We start from the raw sequence: 17,106 nt of genomic DNA on the forward strand, positions 1-17,106 counted from the left end.
AGGCAAATTGTCTTAACTAGTGAATTTAACTCAACAGCCAACTCCAGAAGATAAAGATGGTGGTCCGAATTTAAGGCAGAAATAACATAACTAAAATGAAAAAAAAAAAAAAAAACATCCTGCTCTAATCATACCTCTCAAAAGTTTGTCCTCAGGCCTCAGCCTTCTGACATTGACAAGTGTGTGGGTGGCACTTTGAAACTAATTCTAGAATCTACGTTACATCAAATGTTCAATGACATGGGTTTTGCTGCGGAAAAAATGGTAATGGAATAAAGTCTCCTTAGCATATAAAACAATGCAGAGCCTTAATCCGAAAAAGGATGGGATTAGCTAACATGAACCAAGCAATTACCTCATGATAGTCCACAAAGATCCTCTAACTCACCCCAACCCCCCCCCCCCCCCAACCCCACCCCCTCTTCCCGACTAAGACTAATGAGGATTTATTTCCAAAAAAAGAAATACAAAATATGAAGATATTCATGTTCTTCAAAAAAATAAAAAATAAAAAATAAATAAAATTGATGATAATCATGAGAGTTGCTGGTCCATGCAGCAACACATTTGAAAATTTAGATCATCACCTATCTGGATATTTGATTCAATGAGACAAACTATTAGGGAAAACAGCACAAGTAAATATCAAATGTTGAGATGAATATACGAAAGATCTTATTCCTTGTCGGTCAAAACACCGAAATCAGTCACATAATGCACACCACAACGAATGAAGAGACTATGAGTCTAGCAATCTAAACAAAATGCTATCTACACCGGTAATTTCTATATTGCCCACACTAGAACTGAAAGACCTGTCCAACAAGCAATTATAGGAATCAAAGGCAAGGAGGAAACACCCAACCAAAAACAGGTGTGGAATCAGAAGAATGTGAATGCAAGAATTGGACATATGAATGTGAATGGCAGGAGAGAAAGCTTGTACAATATGCAAAAGGAAGAGTTTAGGGTGCATATTCCGTCTCAAGAGTCGGTTGTGTCCTAGTAACCATTGCTGCTGGTGCTTTAGCACTCCCCACTGACGTCATCCTCAGGGCTTCACCACCCTCTGAAGCCTTCTCCATATGCTGCATTTTTTTCTTCTGCTGATATTTTTTCAACCATGCCAACAACATTGCCAACAGCACCAACAATAATAATCCACCCAGTACCGATCCAACAATTATCCAGACTTTCTTCATATTATTCTTTTTCTTATGCTTATGAGAAACCGGAGATGGGGCAGGTGCTGAAGGTGCTGGGGAAGGAGCTGTGCTCTCAACAACCAAAGCAAAATGCCCCTGTTGAACAGTTGAACAGGTATTCTTTGCCACCACTCTGCTGAAATTGACATTACCACGAAGATCAAACCACAGACATTTCACCACAGACCCATCTGGCACAGATTTAACATTCAAAAACTGTATTTTTATCGGACTCAACGATGACCTAATATCCAATTCAGGCAAATTCGTCGCTGATAAGTTCACAGCATCATATGCTAGCAATCCAAGCATAGGAGCTAAATAAGTATACCCCGACAATGGATAATACTCATTAGACCAATTTCCCAAGTTCTGATAAACAAGAACAAGCCTCTCTACATATGGCTGCACTACAACACCAATTGGAATATCAAACTCTTTGTATTTTACACCCCTGCTTCTCAAACTACCACTCCTTAGCCTTATACCTGCAACCTTAATCCCTGTAAAATTCGAAGGCACTGTCCCATCATATACAATACCAGTCCTCGGATGAACAAATGCCCTGTAAGCATAATCCTGGAGAACAGCATCTAATTCACGAGCCGAGCTTGCAGGCGATTGTGCTACAATAATTGGTAACCATGACGACAACAGTAACATCAGAAGCACCACGAGACTTCGAAAAAGAAGCCACATTGATGCAAAGAGACTCTAACAACTAATCAGAAGTTCAAATGATGTCTTAGCAAGATCTGCAAATGATAGGTACCAACCATGTCAAACACCTGTAATATTAAAAATAGAAACCCCTCAGATCCTCAATCAATGAATTGAACTCGTCAAGCAAAGCAATAATAACAAAATAAAAATTAAAAAAAGGATTCCAGGAATTAGGAATCAATTAAACGGCTATTACGTAAAAAGAAAAAAAATAAAGCAAAATTCCTAATTATTAAAGTTGCAAAAAAAAAAATGAACAACAAAAAACCCAGTACTCTTTGTTCTTCATTCGTTTAATTTTTCCCCTTTACCTTTATAGCATAGTTCAGGAATCTATCTATTACTCAACTCTTCAAAAAGAGAACATAGTTCAGGAATCTATCTAATACTCTATGCATAAAGCCGTACAAAACAATGCATTTTCATTCAACCAACATTATTCAGATTAAATTGAACCCAGAAAAGAAAAAAGAAAAAAAACGAACGAATTGTAAATTGCCAAGCTAGTTTAGTCGGTTAAAGTACTCCATGAGTGTACCAAACCCGAAATCAAATCTCATCTACATCATTTTCCCTTTTTCCGAAAAACAAGTAAAAATAAAGGAATGTACCTTAGGTTGAAGAGAAGCCGGAATGCCGAACCACTTTTGAAGCAGGATTTCAATGGCGAAGATTAAAATTGATTGGTGAGAAAAGAATTGAATTAAATTAAATTGTTTTAATTAAATTGGGGGAAAAGGACACCGTATAATGCAGGTAGTTTCAGAATCTTCCAAGCAAAGCACAGACCCACCACAATTTTCATTTCATTGAGCCTTTTAATACTGAAGCAGTGTTAAACCCTAATTAATAAGATGAACAAAAATGGAAATAAACTCTTGAGTTGCCGGAATTTCAGCAGTGTGAAAAGGGGTAATAATTATCAGCAAAATAAATTAATAATAGTTATAATGGTAGTAATATTAGTTGATGAAGAAGGAAAGAAGTGAAGTGAAGTGAAGTGAAGGAGTGAAGAAATTGTTGGTGTTGTTGAGAAAGGAGTTATGGACACTTTGAGGTTTGCCAGCTAAGTTCCACACTCACATTCACACTAAACAGAAGTAACAACACTACAGGCTGTACAGCTAGACTCCTTTGTTTTGGCAATAACAAACTTTCATACGCACCACTCAAACAGTACTTGTTTATATCTCTAGGATACTGGATACTGCCATCAACAACAAGTCAACAATAGAAAAACATAAAAAAAATAAATAAAAATAAAAAAGTGGGATGATTTACAGTGCATGTAACAATTTTTTTTATCGATTATGTAGCAATTAGATCAGTGCGGTGAACTCTTGGTCTATTGGTCTTATGTATAATACAGTTAGAGGTGTCAAAAGCACATTCGATCCGATCCGATTCAATTCAAACCGATCCGAAAAATATCATATTCAGATTTGGACTCGCGTGGACATAACAATTTAGTTGATTTAACTTTAAAAACTTACTCGATCCGACCCGACCATATCAGACCCGATTTGATCATCCGAATGGACACCCCTAACTACAATATTAAAATGTACTACAGTGCTAAAAATATTTTAGTCCGTAGTCCCCTACATATACTTTGTAGTTCATAATGTATACTACTATATCTTTGGTTTGTTATAAAGTTAAACTCGTTGTCTTTTATTTATTTATTTTTTTTTTTTTTTGTTCTAATGGTGGGTTTTAAGATGTATAATTGCTTTAGTAGGATCTCGAGTAATTTGTAGAGATATTTTACTATGGAGTATTCATTTTTGACGGGAAAAAGAAATATCGTTAATAATAAGTCACACGACATCTATAGTTATTGTCAAGATCCGTAAAACTGATAACCTGATAATTTACATAACTTTCACAATTAGAATAACGAATTCCAAGCATACTCGAGCACAACTCCATCTCCACTTCTTCAAGCTTGACATTAGCAGTGTTTTATTATGTCTTTGCATCTATTTCGAAGTGGTGACCTTCACATTTTGATTTTATGTTATAATTATTCGGATAAAAAAATTAATGAAAAACCTAAATCCCTTTTGAATTCATATCATCATCCTCATGAATAACAACCTAAAACGGACATTAAGGACAAAAAGGCAAAGAACGAGAACGAAGATAAATATTATAGTTAGGTTATAGAATCTTCCATAGTTAAAACCGTTGCTATAGAATGAGTATGGACAATATAGACTTTACATCCGTTGTAATTTTGTCAACACCGTTCTAAATTTGCCAATTGTCATTTTGAGATAAACCCCTTTTAATTAATGACGTGTGATGAATACATAGGGAAGTTAAAAGCACAACCACATCATCCCTTGATTTGAGGAGCTAATCAAACGGATGTCAATTAACCTAGTTAACGATGCTAAAACAATAAATATCAATCTTGTTATTTGTGACTAGAAATCTAAGATAAATGACAAAGGGATGACTTCATGGACATATCTCTCCATCTAGAATTGATTTTGAGGTGATTCGGGTTCAAAATGATAGCTTGTTTTATAAACTTTCAAAGTATTATCGTATGCCCTTTTTTTTATATAAAAAATCATATTGCCCAAACCATTGAGAGGTTCGTTAGAGCAAACTATTCTTCACAATGGTTTCTATTTTTTTCCGATTTTGTTTTCTTTGTTCGGGGTATGCTTATAATAACTACTAATTTTGTAATACTCCGTATTCATATTGTATAAATTAATTTAATATTTATGAAATGTTTTGGGGAATATTAATGTATAATTTTCTTAATTGGATGACTTGTATGCGTTTAGGGAATTTTTCAAATTCAACTTTGAGACCCACTATGATCATGTTTTTAGGCATGGCGGCGCTCCAAGGGAAGGAAGCTAGAGATGGAAGTGTTGTCAACAAGTTTAATTTTAGAAACTTATAAACCGTTCAATTGTATGAAGATTACACCCCCATTCACAATCATGAAGATTTGCTAAATCCATAGTGGTCTGGAACCATGATTGGATATTCGTAGATGATGGTACGAATTCAACCTAAAAGAGATTGAGCCCACCCTAAATCAGTCTCTACTTAATTCTTTTGATATTCATGTACGCTTTTTGATAAACATACATACATCAAATTACTCCTAAGCATATTTAATCTACGTTGGTTGATTATTAATCCACAATCAAATCTATAATTGGTCATCACTTAAATTAAAAACATATTAGCCTAAATAAAATTATTAACTATCTTATTAGGCGTAATTTCAAGTATAAATTCCCATTAAACCTGCAAAAAGGTGTGATCAAGCAATAAAAATAAATCATGAATAATCAAGCAATGTATAATTGATACAACAATCATCATCATAATCAAGATCATCAAAACATCATTAGTAAGATCCTAGGCATGATACTAAACGGATTAAAAATAAACCCTAGCTTGTCACCAATCAAATCAAAGAATTATCCTAAATATAGTATTAGAACTAATAATAATATCCTAACATGATACTAGAAATCATGAAGAATTCCTAACATGATATTAGGAATTAAAGTAATATTCTAAGCATGATTTTTACTCCAAAATCAAAGAATAAAGATAGTAGATTTACTCATTTTGATGCCTTGACTTTCTTTCTATTAAAACAATACACACGTTAGTAAAATTCAAGAAAGATTAAATCAATAAAGTAAATAAATCAAATAAGGGCTTGTTTGACATCATTTTTAGTTTTTAGTTTTCAGTTTTTTTAAAAACCAAAAACAGGAAACAAAAAAAAAGGTGTTTCCCCATTTCAGTTGTCAGTTTTCAAAATTATCATGATTTTAATAGGTTTGACTATTTTTTATTCATTATATGGCGTATATCATATGATTTTAAAAACCAAAAAATAGAAAACCAAAGTGATGTCAAACGAGCCCTAATAAATTGAAATATAGATTTGGGACCAAACCCTCAGAACTATCAACCTTTCACATCAAGTTCGAAGGCAACGTCCAGGATGGCTAGGAGTATTCAAATCTCGTGAATAAGGTATTGTGAGCGTTGACACTGAAATTTTGTTAATTATTAGGTGTCAGATATTTGTAAATAAAGAGATAATATAAAAAAAATATAACATATTATCTTCAAGATCTCGTAGAATATTTGATAGATATCTTGTTTACTAATCTATGACACTCTGTATAAAGAGGGTCGTTTCTAGGGTAAAATTAGACTCAGATGGAACAAGTCACAAAGACCCCCATTTCCTCCCTACTACCAAACATTGTAGGTACATATTATGGATAAAGCTGACAAGGCCCCGTACTATCACTAGTACAAAATTGGGCTTAAGTAACACCCATTGGTAATACTTTAAAAAATTTTAGGATTATTTGATTTTTACGTAACACTTATGTAACATTGTCGTATTAAGTAACCTTTTTTATAACACAGTATATGTAACACTTTACGGTATGATGAGTGTCATTTATGGCACTCATAGGGTAGTGTTTTAGGATATTTTCATTATGCTTTTTATGCTTTTCTTTTACTATTTTGATCTTTTCTCCTCTAGTTTCTCTATTTCTTCTTCTCTCGTGTTTTAATCTCCTTTTTGTGCATTTATTCGTGTTTTCCTTTTATATTTCTCTTTTTCTCTTCTATTTTCTCTCCTTGGTTTCTCTTGTAGGTACCTTAAGACTTAGCTTTGCAAAGGATTCAAGAGGAGCAAAAAGAGCCAAGCAAAGGAGCTTCAAGTCTCATGGAGAGGGCTCAGAGAGGGCTCTCCCCTTTCTCTCAGAGCCGCGGGCGCGGGTCTCATGGGTCGCGGGTGAGGGTTTTGGTGCAAATTTTGGGGAATTTAGGCAGGAACTCTCTGCGCCCTACCCGCGGGCGCGGAGATGTTGGAGAGGACGCTCCGGATCAAGAGAGACTGCGGCCCGAACAGGGCATTTTGCCGCGCCCTGTGCCGCGGGCGCGGGTACTGTAGCCCGCGGGCGCGGGTTTTGACCAGACTACCCGTGGAGGCAGTTATGGGTTTCGTACCCATTTCTCCGCGCCCGCGGGGTTTTCGAGGAGAGGGCGCGGCCGATCAGCTTTTGTTCTTTGCTTATTTATACTCTTGTAAATCCTTTTGAGGAAAAACTCTTAAATAATATTTCATTTGCTTAGTTTTTAGAGAGGGAAACTAGAGAGAAGTTAGAGAGAAAGTTTGAGATTATAATGTTTGGATTTGAATTGTAATTCAACATTGTTTCTTCAATCAAGTATTTGATTCTTATTAAATATCAATCAAGTTAGTAAGATTTCTTTCCTTTGAGTTTACTTCAATTGCAATTTACCTTTATGCTTGGATGTTTGGTTTGGATTTTGATTTAGTCTTGAGAATTTGTTGATTGATTGGATTTCCATTTGATTTAGCTTGAGATGAATATGTTTGAGATTGAATTTGTTCTAGTTTTAGATTTCACCATGATTAGTGAGTAGATTAGTTGCTAGAGAGAAGGGGAAGCATGCTTGATTGATGATTATTGTTAATTGATGATCCTTGATTGATTGATTGTTGCAATTAAATTGGTTAACATAGTTGTGCATGTGATTAATTAGACTAGGAGTGATCAACCTATAAGATTAATCTAGATTGCATTGCGAATTCCAATGACACGAACAATTGATTTGGGGATTGCTTTAATTGATTGAATTTGATTGTGATTCTCCTTGTTAATCATTCATAGTGAACCCTTGTTTGGTTTATAGGAGGTAACCTTTGAATTCCTTTGATTGCAACTATTGTTTGTCCTTTGCAATGTATGATTCAATTTGGTGATCTATCGATTAGCATGATTGTTAATAGGGATGGCAGTGGATCAGGACCCGACCCGGATCTATGGATCCAGATCCTTTTTCACGGATCTGGGTCTTCAAATTTTGGACCCGACGGATCTAGGTCGGATCTGGGTCCTGCTGAAAAAAACGAATCTGGATCCGGGTCTAGCCCCAGACACGGATCCAGATCCGTTTACTCATTTTTTTTATTTTTACTATAAAAAAAAAACTAAAATTGTGTGTTTTCTTATTAAAAATGTTGATAATGTTATTAGTGATAAAATTTAGCCCTTTTGAGAGATGAATTTTGGATGTTGTAGACACCCATTTGTGTCTCTCCAAAACCAAACCCAGTGATGAGTACCTTTCGCGTCGAATCATAATCGAATGAAGCAAAAGTGTGGAAAGTCTAGTGTTGCGGAAAGTTTTATTTTCTTTTCTCTTAGCTTCTCTCTGTTTTTGAAAACTTATTTTTAAGAAAACAGTCAATCCAGTTTGGTTGGTCCATGATATGAGTCCAATAGTAGTGTAGTTGGATAGGGTTTGAAAAGAGTTTTCCATCGATATATTATAAGCCCAATTCCGATGAATATTGAGGAAGTTATGGCCAATTTACTAAACTGGGTCCGGTTTGAGCTTTATGTACGGCCCAATGATCTAGGGGAGGACCTAATATGATTTATCATTCCTAATGCAATTAGGAATGGTTTTAGTCCTCTAGATTCTTCTAGAAGATTCTTTTCATTCCTAATTCAATTAGCATTGATAAATTGACTTTTGTTGACTTTTCAGAGTTTTAATCAAAATCAAATAGCATTTTCGAGGAAATTATATGATTTTATCCTCCAGTATGACAAACTTATTGGATTTTTGAAAACGCGTTAAAATTAGGCTTGGCGCCTAACCCCAGGCCTTGGCGCCTGGAACCATGCCTGACGCCTGGCGCTAGTGTTGGTGCCTGGCACCAGCTAGCCAGGGTTGGCGCCAGCTCTGTTTTTTGTACGTCAGACTCTGTTTTGTTTAATTTATCTTTTTGGCTGATTTTCTCTATAAATATCGTATTAAAAACTCCGTTTTCATTCACCTACAATCAGTTTTCATTCGCAATCATACATTCATTCATCATCAATTCTCATCTACACTCATCTACAATCAGTTTTAATTAGCGTTCATCAATTCTTTCTTTCTTCCTCTAAGCTTTGCCTTTCATACAAAATTCCGCATTCAAAGATCTAGAAACACCTAGCCATATACGAAGTTGCCTTCGCCCTAGACGTGAAAGGTTTATTTCTGAGGGTTTGGTCCCAAATCTCTATTTCAATTATTTAATTTAATTGTTTGTTTATTATTTTCCTTGAAGTTACTAACGTGTGTATTTTGTTATTAGAAAGAGGTATGAGGCATCAAAGTAAGTACTTTAATTGATTTATTGATGTTATGATCATGTAAATATCATGTTTACATTGTTATTATGATATTCCTAGTATCATGTCTAGGGTAATTTTAATATTAAATATGATTGTTACTATGCTTCCTATTTTCTTCCTAATATTTATGATTGTTAGTATCATGTTAGGGTTAAAGATTTGATTTTTATTGCTTAGTGATAGGCTAGGGTTTGTTATTAATCTTGTTAGTATCATGCTTAAGCTAGGATCTTGCTATTTTTATTATGCTTTAATATTAACATGAATATGATTATGATTATGATTATTATTATTATTATTTTGATGATGATTATTTTATTTATGATTGTAATTTTATTCATGATATTTATTATGATTATTATTATGTTGCTTGATACATATTATATTTATTGTTATTGCTTGATCACACCTTTTATGCATGTTTAAAGGGAATTTGGTACTTGTAATCACGCTTGATAAGATAATTAATAATCTTGTTAGGGTTATTGTGATTATATTTCAAGTGATCGCCAATAATAGATTTATTTGTGCATTAATATTCAACCAACATAGATAATAGGTTTAGGTTAATCCTGTTGATTGCATGTTAATCAGAAAGCGCACATGAATACGATCAGAATAAAGTAGAGGCCTATTATTAGGGCAGGTTCAATCTCTTTTAGGTTGGATTTGTACCTTCATCCCCGAACCCTTATTTGGTTCTAGACCTTATGGAGTTGACGATCTCTTGGATCGTTAAGGGGTGTAACCTTCACCTCGTGAACGGTTTACAAGTTCCTAAAAAACTTGTTGGCGACTCTTTTGCTCTATCTTCTTCCCTTTTGGACGCCACCGTACTTTAGTGTATGATCACAGTGGGGTTCAAGCTAGTGGGATTAAAGCTTGAAATTTATTCCTTACAGTTTTTGGCGACTCCACTGGGGAGGATTTCTATTTTGATTCCTGAATTTGTTTCGGCAATGATTTAGAATGAGTGGATGAGACTCGAAAAGTTCTAAGTATTTCATGTGCGTAATTTTGATTAACATTATTGTCATATGCTTAAAAAAGATCTCATTGGAAAGACCATCCGTAATGAGTTAAAAACATAGGACTTTACACGTAGAAAATTTGAGAAATATCTTTCACAACTAGGACTGAAATAACACCGCGCGAAACTGGAAAATTTTATCGAGCACAGAAAGCTGCTGAGGCATGTGGGAAGTAGCGTCAGGGGCCAGAGCTTGGCGCCAGCATTTTAGTCGTAGAGCCAGACGCCAATATTGGCGCCAGGCGCTACAGTTAAAAGCTGGCGCCAGTCTCTGATTGTTGGCGCCAATTTCCCCCAATACCGAGCCAGAAATATGCGTTTTAATTTCGACCGGTTTTTCGTATTGTTTGCTCGATCCTACTTCCTGATTGAATTTTTTCTCACTTTTCTGAAACCCATATGTGTTCTACATATGGACATAACCCTCTGGGAATTCATGCTCCATCTACCCGATTGAACGCTCTGTGCAACAAAGGGTACATCCGAGATGTTGAATTCACCAAACCATGGAAGCGAGTTTTTTTCTAAAACTCGCGGTGTCCCATCCACTCGCGCCAACCCTTCACGGTTAGGCTTCTGCGCGGTGCATCCGGAAAATTAACCATGGACCCTCTATTGACTAAACCATATCCCGAACTTTAGAAAACTAGAGCCATGGTTAGGTTGCAAACTCATTGCATCATATTGTGCCTACTTGACTAATTGTGCATTATTTGTTGTGCATACTCTATGTGATTTTTCCTAACCGTTTGTTTGACTTGTGTTAAGACTAAATAAACTGATTAATGACTAAAGAACTTTGTTTAATTAATTAATTAATTAATTAGAGCTAATAAATATACATAAAATCGAGTCATAGTTCCTTTAAGTCAACCCAGTTTTTTATTCCCGTATACTGCACAAACGTCAACTTGTTGTGGTCATATCTGGAGTTTTAGAAAAAACTAAGAGTCTTACAACCTATGGATCTGTAGCCTCGAGTTTTATCTTTAATTTGGCGTTGGTTTCATCTAAATCAGAGTCACAGATCAAAAGTTATGACTAAAATACCACAGTCTGTCCAGTTTAATGCATATACATGAAGTCTTAACTTAGTCTTTAATCGAGTTTAGTCACATAGTCTAGCCACATGGTCATGACACGAGTCTTAACATATCACCTACACTCACTATTCTTAGCACACACTTTGAGTACATCACCATGACCATGTCTTAGGTCCATGCATGAGTCGGTCTTTCCGTCATTTGAGTTGGGGGGTATATTCTATTCCTAATTCTTCATATCCCTCCACCTAAATCTTCTTCACATTCTTCCATCTTTCTTCACTTCCTCCATCCATTGCATGTTGAATAAAGTTTGAGTCAAATAATTAATAATGAATATCCCTAAATTCCTTTTCCACAGTACTTGGTCGATGAGAGGAGGGAGATTAATCAAGGACAACCTCTTTGTTCAAGTCTCACTTTTTGATAAACCGATTCGTCAAACGAGGAAGGCTAAGAAGATAAGAAGACACTGAAGCTACTCACACTCAAGATCGATGATCCCGTGAAGCAACAACAAATGAACCTCATGCAAGAGAGTCTAAGTAAGCTATCTAGTGACTATAAATTTCAGGGCATGAGTTCACAAGGGGTCTCGCTGGACAAGGAACTTCTTCCACATAAGTTCAACGCCACTGACATTCCTAAATTCAAGGCAACAGATAGCCCTTACTTTCATCTAAGAGCTTTCGAAACTATAATGAGCATTAAGAGTATTGATAAAAAGGTTTTCCCCTCTCTGTTCTCACTATCTGATCTCTTGAAACCGTTTGCCAACAATGGTACTTCTCCCTTGACAAAGAGAAAACCTCTACCTGGGAATCGATAGTAAATGCTTTCGTTGATAGGTACAAGTGCAATATTCAAGTTAAAATCGACCATAGACAACTTGAGATGCTAAGACAAAAAGAGAATGAAGGCTTTACTTCTTTCTTTAATAAGTGGAGGGAAACTTCCGCCAAGATGATTGAAGTCCCCACCGAAAAGGAATCTGTGAGGATGTTTATCAAGAATCTCCAAGAGAAGTATTCGAAGCATCTAAAATATCAACACAATCTGAATACTTTCAAGGCCGTTTATGACATCGGAATTGAAATCGAAGATGACCTCGCAAAGCAAAAAGCTACTAACAATAGTAACCACGGTGGCTGGAAAGGAAATAAGAACAAAAATCCTCCTTCTTCCAAAAACGCCCACTCTAGTAGCTTTTTAGATCTTGTGAATGCGGAATTTTATATGTAAAAATATTAAAACAGAGCATGAATACGATCAGAATAAAGCAAAATCCTTCTTCTTCCAAAAACCTTTCACGTCTAGGGAGAAGGAAACTTCGAATATGGCTAGGTGTTTCTAGATCTTGTGAATGCGGAATTTTGTATGTAAAAAGCAAGTTTAGAAAAGAGAGAGATGAATGAAGAATGATTATAGAGAATAAGAAAATTGATGAATGAAAACTGGTTGTAGGTGAATAAAATTGAAAAGCTGGTTGTTAATGAATGAAAACAGAGTTTTTAATACGTTATTTATAGAGAAAGTCAGCCAAAAAGATAAAATATTAAAACAGAGCATCTGGCGCACCTAAAACAGAGCTGGCGCCAACGCCAGCTGATTGGCGCCAGGCGCCAATGCCTGGCTTCAGGCGCTAGTCCTGTTTTTGACGCGTTTTTGAAAATCAGATAAATTTTGCCGTACAGGAGGATAAAATCGTATATTTTCCTCAAAAATGCTCTTTGATTTTAATTAAAACTCTGAAAAGTCAACAAAAGTCAATTTATCAATGCTAATTGAATTAGGAATGAAAAGAACCTTCTAGAAGAATCTAGAAGACTAAAACCATTCCTAATTGCATTAGGAATGATAAATTATATTAGGCCCTTCCCTAGATCATTAGGCCGTATATAAGGCTCAAACCAGGCCCAGTTTAGTAAATTGGCCATAACTTCCTCAATATTTATCGGAATTGGGCTTATAATATATCGTTGGAAAGATCTTGTCAAGCCCCATCCAACTACACTACCATTGGACCCATATCATGGACCAACCAAACTGGATTGGCTGTTTTCTTAAAATAAGTTTTCAAAAAACAGAAAGAAGAGAAAAGAAATTAAAACTATCCACAACACTAGACTTTCCACACTTTCGCTTCATTCGATTATGATTTGACGCGAAAGGTACTCATCACTGGGTTTGGTTTTGGGGAGACACATTTGGGTGTCTATAGTAACCATAATCAAGGTTATGGTCAAAATCAAAATAGGGGTAATTGGAACAATGAAGGGAGAGGCAGTTTTCAAGGTAATGTTCAAAGAGACCCTCCACCCGGATTTGCTCCAAAGACTCAAGTTAATAATTCCTATTCACAATCCTCTTCTTCTAGGACTAATTTGGAGGAAATCATTGAAAATCAAACAAAGTTGTTGAGCACTTACATGGCCGTAAGTGACAAGATATTCAACGAAGTGATGACTCATAATAAGATGCTTGAAAACCAAATTTCTCAACTTGCTAATGATTTGAAAGACCATGCTAGTCCTTATTCTTTACCTTCCCAAGGTTTAGATCCCAAGAGACCCGTGAATGCTATTGTTACAAGGAGTGGTAAGGTTCTTGAGGAGAGTGTGCCTAGGAAGAGTGGTACTAAGGAGGGTCCTAAGGAGGTCTTGGTTGAGGATGAGAGAAATGGTGCATCATTGAGTCAGGTAGTGATTGAGACACCTAGAGAGGTAAGAGTGGAGAAAGAGATTGTGAAACCCAATCTTCCATATCCACAAAAATTCATGAGACATAAGTTGGATGATTTGGAAAATTTATTGACATGCATAAGCAACTTCATCTTTATCTACCTTTTACCGAAGTTGTTACCCAAATGCCCAACTATGCAAAATTCCTCAAAGACATTTTGAGTGTTAGGAGGTCTTGTGATGTGGTGGAGATGGTCAACTTGACCGAGAATTGTAGTGCAATCATAATGAACAAGATGCCACCCAAGTTGAAAGATCCCGGAAACTTCTCTATCCCTTATGCCATTAACAAGATGCAAATTGATAATGCCTTATGTGACTTAGGAGCTAGTGTTAGCTTAATGCCATATTCGGTTTATCAAAGACTTGAGTTAGGAGAACTTATACCTTCTAAGATTACCTTGTAATTGGTCGACAAGTCAATTAATATTCCCAAGGGGAAGGTTGAGGATGTTCCTTTGAGAGTAGGGAAGTTTGTTATTCCGGTAGATTTTGTGGTGCTTGAAATGGATGAAGATGCTACCATTCCCATTATTCTTGGTAGACCTTTTCTTGCTACCTCGTGTGCTATGATTGATGTTAAGAGTACAAAGATTTCCCTCAAGGTAGGAGAAGAGGTTATTGTATCTTCCATGCATGAGCACTTGCTCACTTCTAATGATCCTCTTGAGAATGTCTTGTTAAATAAGGATAAGGTAGGTGCTCCTATCAAGGAAGTGACAATGTACGAGGAATTGCATAATGGAAGCATTGAGGAAGTGGATGAGCATATATGCATGAATATCTCAAGCAAAGAATCTTGGCAAGCCTCCACTTCGAAGGAAGGTGAAGATGAATCAATGGTTGGGGTCAAACCTTTTCCATCTCGCTTTAGCATCAAGGGATCAAGATGGAACAGTCCCAATTCGGTCAAGAGTGGTTTTCCAAATGTCTTTGTGGAAGTCTCAATGAAAGATTTTCTTTCTATGTTCAAGGCTAAAGGCAATCGTCTAATGAAGTATTTCGACGATGCTTTTGTTAGTTTGGTAGGCTCATTGTTTCTACGCCAACCACTTTAATTGGTGGAGGACGTCGAGCTAACGACGTTCACAAAAAGCGCTACTCGAGAGGCAACCCGTTTTTTTAAACCTTTTTCTTTGATCTAATATTTTTCTTTATTTCCTCCTTTGAGAACTTTACTTATTTTTTTCTATTTTGGTTTGTGTAAGGAGGGTGATCCCGTCTAAGGGGTACTCTCCTTAAATGCCCATGGACCTTTAAAAGCCTAGGACTTTACACTTGTTAGAGTGTATTAGGATTTGAATTCCTCACTATTTGGGGGACCTTGAATTAGAAATGATTCTATCATACACGCTTTTTTGTAAGGAACAAGTAGGAGTCGCCAATGAGTTTTAGAAAAACCCATAAACCTCGTTCATGACTTTCTCCCAATTAGAGTTCAAGGGATATTTAGCATGAGTCATAAGTTTACCCATTCCCAAATTGGTCTACATAAACTAGAAATGAGTTCGGGAGTGAGGGTACTAAGATAACGTTCCCTTTAGAGGGGAATCCCGATCCTAGCCCTAGTGCGGCCTCTACTAGCTCTTCCTTTGCACAATTTCATCACCAAACAATATATGCAACTAACGTGATACCTAAAACTATGTTAGTTGTTTTTATTTACACACGTCAATTCACGTAGGAATTACAGCGTAAGGTCGTTATTCTTATCTAATTAAATTCGTGAAAAGAACAAGAAAATAAACAATATTCGCCTTGGCTTAAGTGATCAACCAACAATTATTTTATTCAATTCTAATCTTTATTTAACGAAAGATGCTATATGGAATGGATTAATTAATTATTTTAAAGGTGATCAAACAACACTTGTAGGGAATATTTCAAGCGTTAACCCCTAGCTTGAACCCCACTGTGATCATACACTAAAGTACGGTGGCGTCCAAAGGGAAAGAATTGAAGAAAGAGCAAAAGAGTCGCCAACAAGTTTTTTAGGAACTTGTAAACCGTTCACGAGGTGAAGGTGACACCCCTTAACGATCCAAGAGATCGTCAACTCCATAAGGTCTTGAACCAAATAGGGTTCGAGGATGAAGGTACAAATCCAACCTAAAAGAGATTGAACCTGCCCTAATCATAGGCCTCTACTTTATTCTGATCGTGTTCATGTGCGCTTTCTGACTAACATGCAATCAATAGGTTTAACCCTAAACCTGTTTATCTATGTTGGTTGAATATTAATGCACAAATAAATCTATTTTTGGCGATCACTTGAATTATAATCAAATTAACCCTAAACAAGATTATTAATTATCTTATTAAGCGTGATTACAAGTACAAATTCCATTTAAACATGCATAAAAGGCGTGATAAAGCAATAATAATAAATGTCAAGCAACATAATAAATAAATCATCATAATAATAATAACTATTATAACAATTATAAAAACAATCATAGAAATAAACATGTACATGTTAAAGCATAAGAATAGCAAGATCCTAGGCATGATACTAACAAGATTAATAACAAACCCTCGCATGTCACTAAGCAAATAAAATCATAGCTTTAACCCTAACATGATACTAACATGAATAAATATTAGGAAGAACATAAAAGGCATCATAACAATCATACTTAGTATTAAAAATACCCTAGACATGATACTAGGAATATCATAATAACAACCTAAGCATGAAATCTATATTATAACATCAATAAAAATCATTAAAGTAATTACTTGGATGCCTCGTACCTCATTCTAATAATAAAATACACACGTTAGTAAATTCAAGGAAAATAATAAACAAACAATTAAATCAAATAATTGAAAGAGAGATTTGGGACCAAACCCTCAGAAATTTAACCTTTCACGTCTAGGGCGAAGGCAACTTCGAATATGGCTAGGTGTATCTAGATCTTGCGAATGTGGAACTTTGTATTTGAGAGAAAGCTAGTTTAGAAAAGAGAGAAAGAGAGAGTAATCAAGAGAATCTTGATGAGAGTTGGTGAGAATTGGTGAGAATAAGAATTGATGAAAATTGATTAATCAAAATGGAGTTTTTAAGAGATTATTTATAAAGAAAATCAGCCAAAAAGATAAAATATCAAAAAAGAGTTCTGACGCAAATAAAAT

The 17,106-nt window shown here is 35.6% G+C and overlaps 1 protein-coding gene across 2 annotated transcripts; it reads right to left on the reverse strand.

Moving 5' to 3' along the window:
• Nucleotides 1–652: 652 nt before the first annotated feature.
• Nucleotides 653–3,478, reverse strand: LOC110699972. Of its 2 annotated transcripts, none has more exons than XM_021877467.1 (2): nucleotides 2,540–3,478; nucleotides 653–1,960 (listed from the first exon to the last, which is right to left on the reverse strand). In XM_021877467.1, exon 2 carries the CDS (start codon nucleotides 1,902–1,904, stop codon nucleotides 966–968), a length of 939 nt encoding a protein of 312 aa, XP_021733159.1. In that variant the 5' UTR covers nucleotides 1,905–1,960; nucleotides 2,540–3,478; the 3' UTR covers nucleotides 653–965. The 2 variants fall into 2 exon arrangements, with proteins under 2 accessions (XP_021733159.1, XP_021733152.1); XM_021877460.1 differs by having other exon boundaries at nucleotides 653–1,993; nucleotides 2,540–3,477.
• Between the last annotated feature and the right edge of the window lie 13,628 nt (nucleotides 3,479–17,106).

The sequence above is a fragment of the Chenopodium quinoa genome, unplaced genomic scaffold, assembly GCF_001683475.1.
Source record: "Chenopodium quinoa cultivar QQ74 unplaced genomic scaffold, ASM168347v1, whole genome shotgun sequence".
In the NCBI taxonomy this organism is placed as follows: domain Eukaryota; kingdom Viridiplantae; phylum Streptophyta; class Magnoliopsida; order Caryophyllales; family Amaranthaceae; genus Chenopodium; species Chenopodium quinoa.

What these genes read in the sequence shown, in the direction of transcription:
- LOC110699972 (XM_021877467.1), bottom strand. Translation starts at nt 1,904, where the DNA reads ATGTGGCTTCTTTTTCGAAGTCTCGTGGTGCTTCTGATGTTACTGTTG.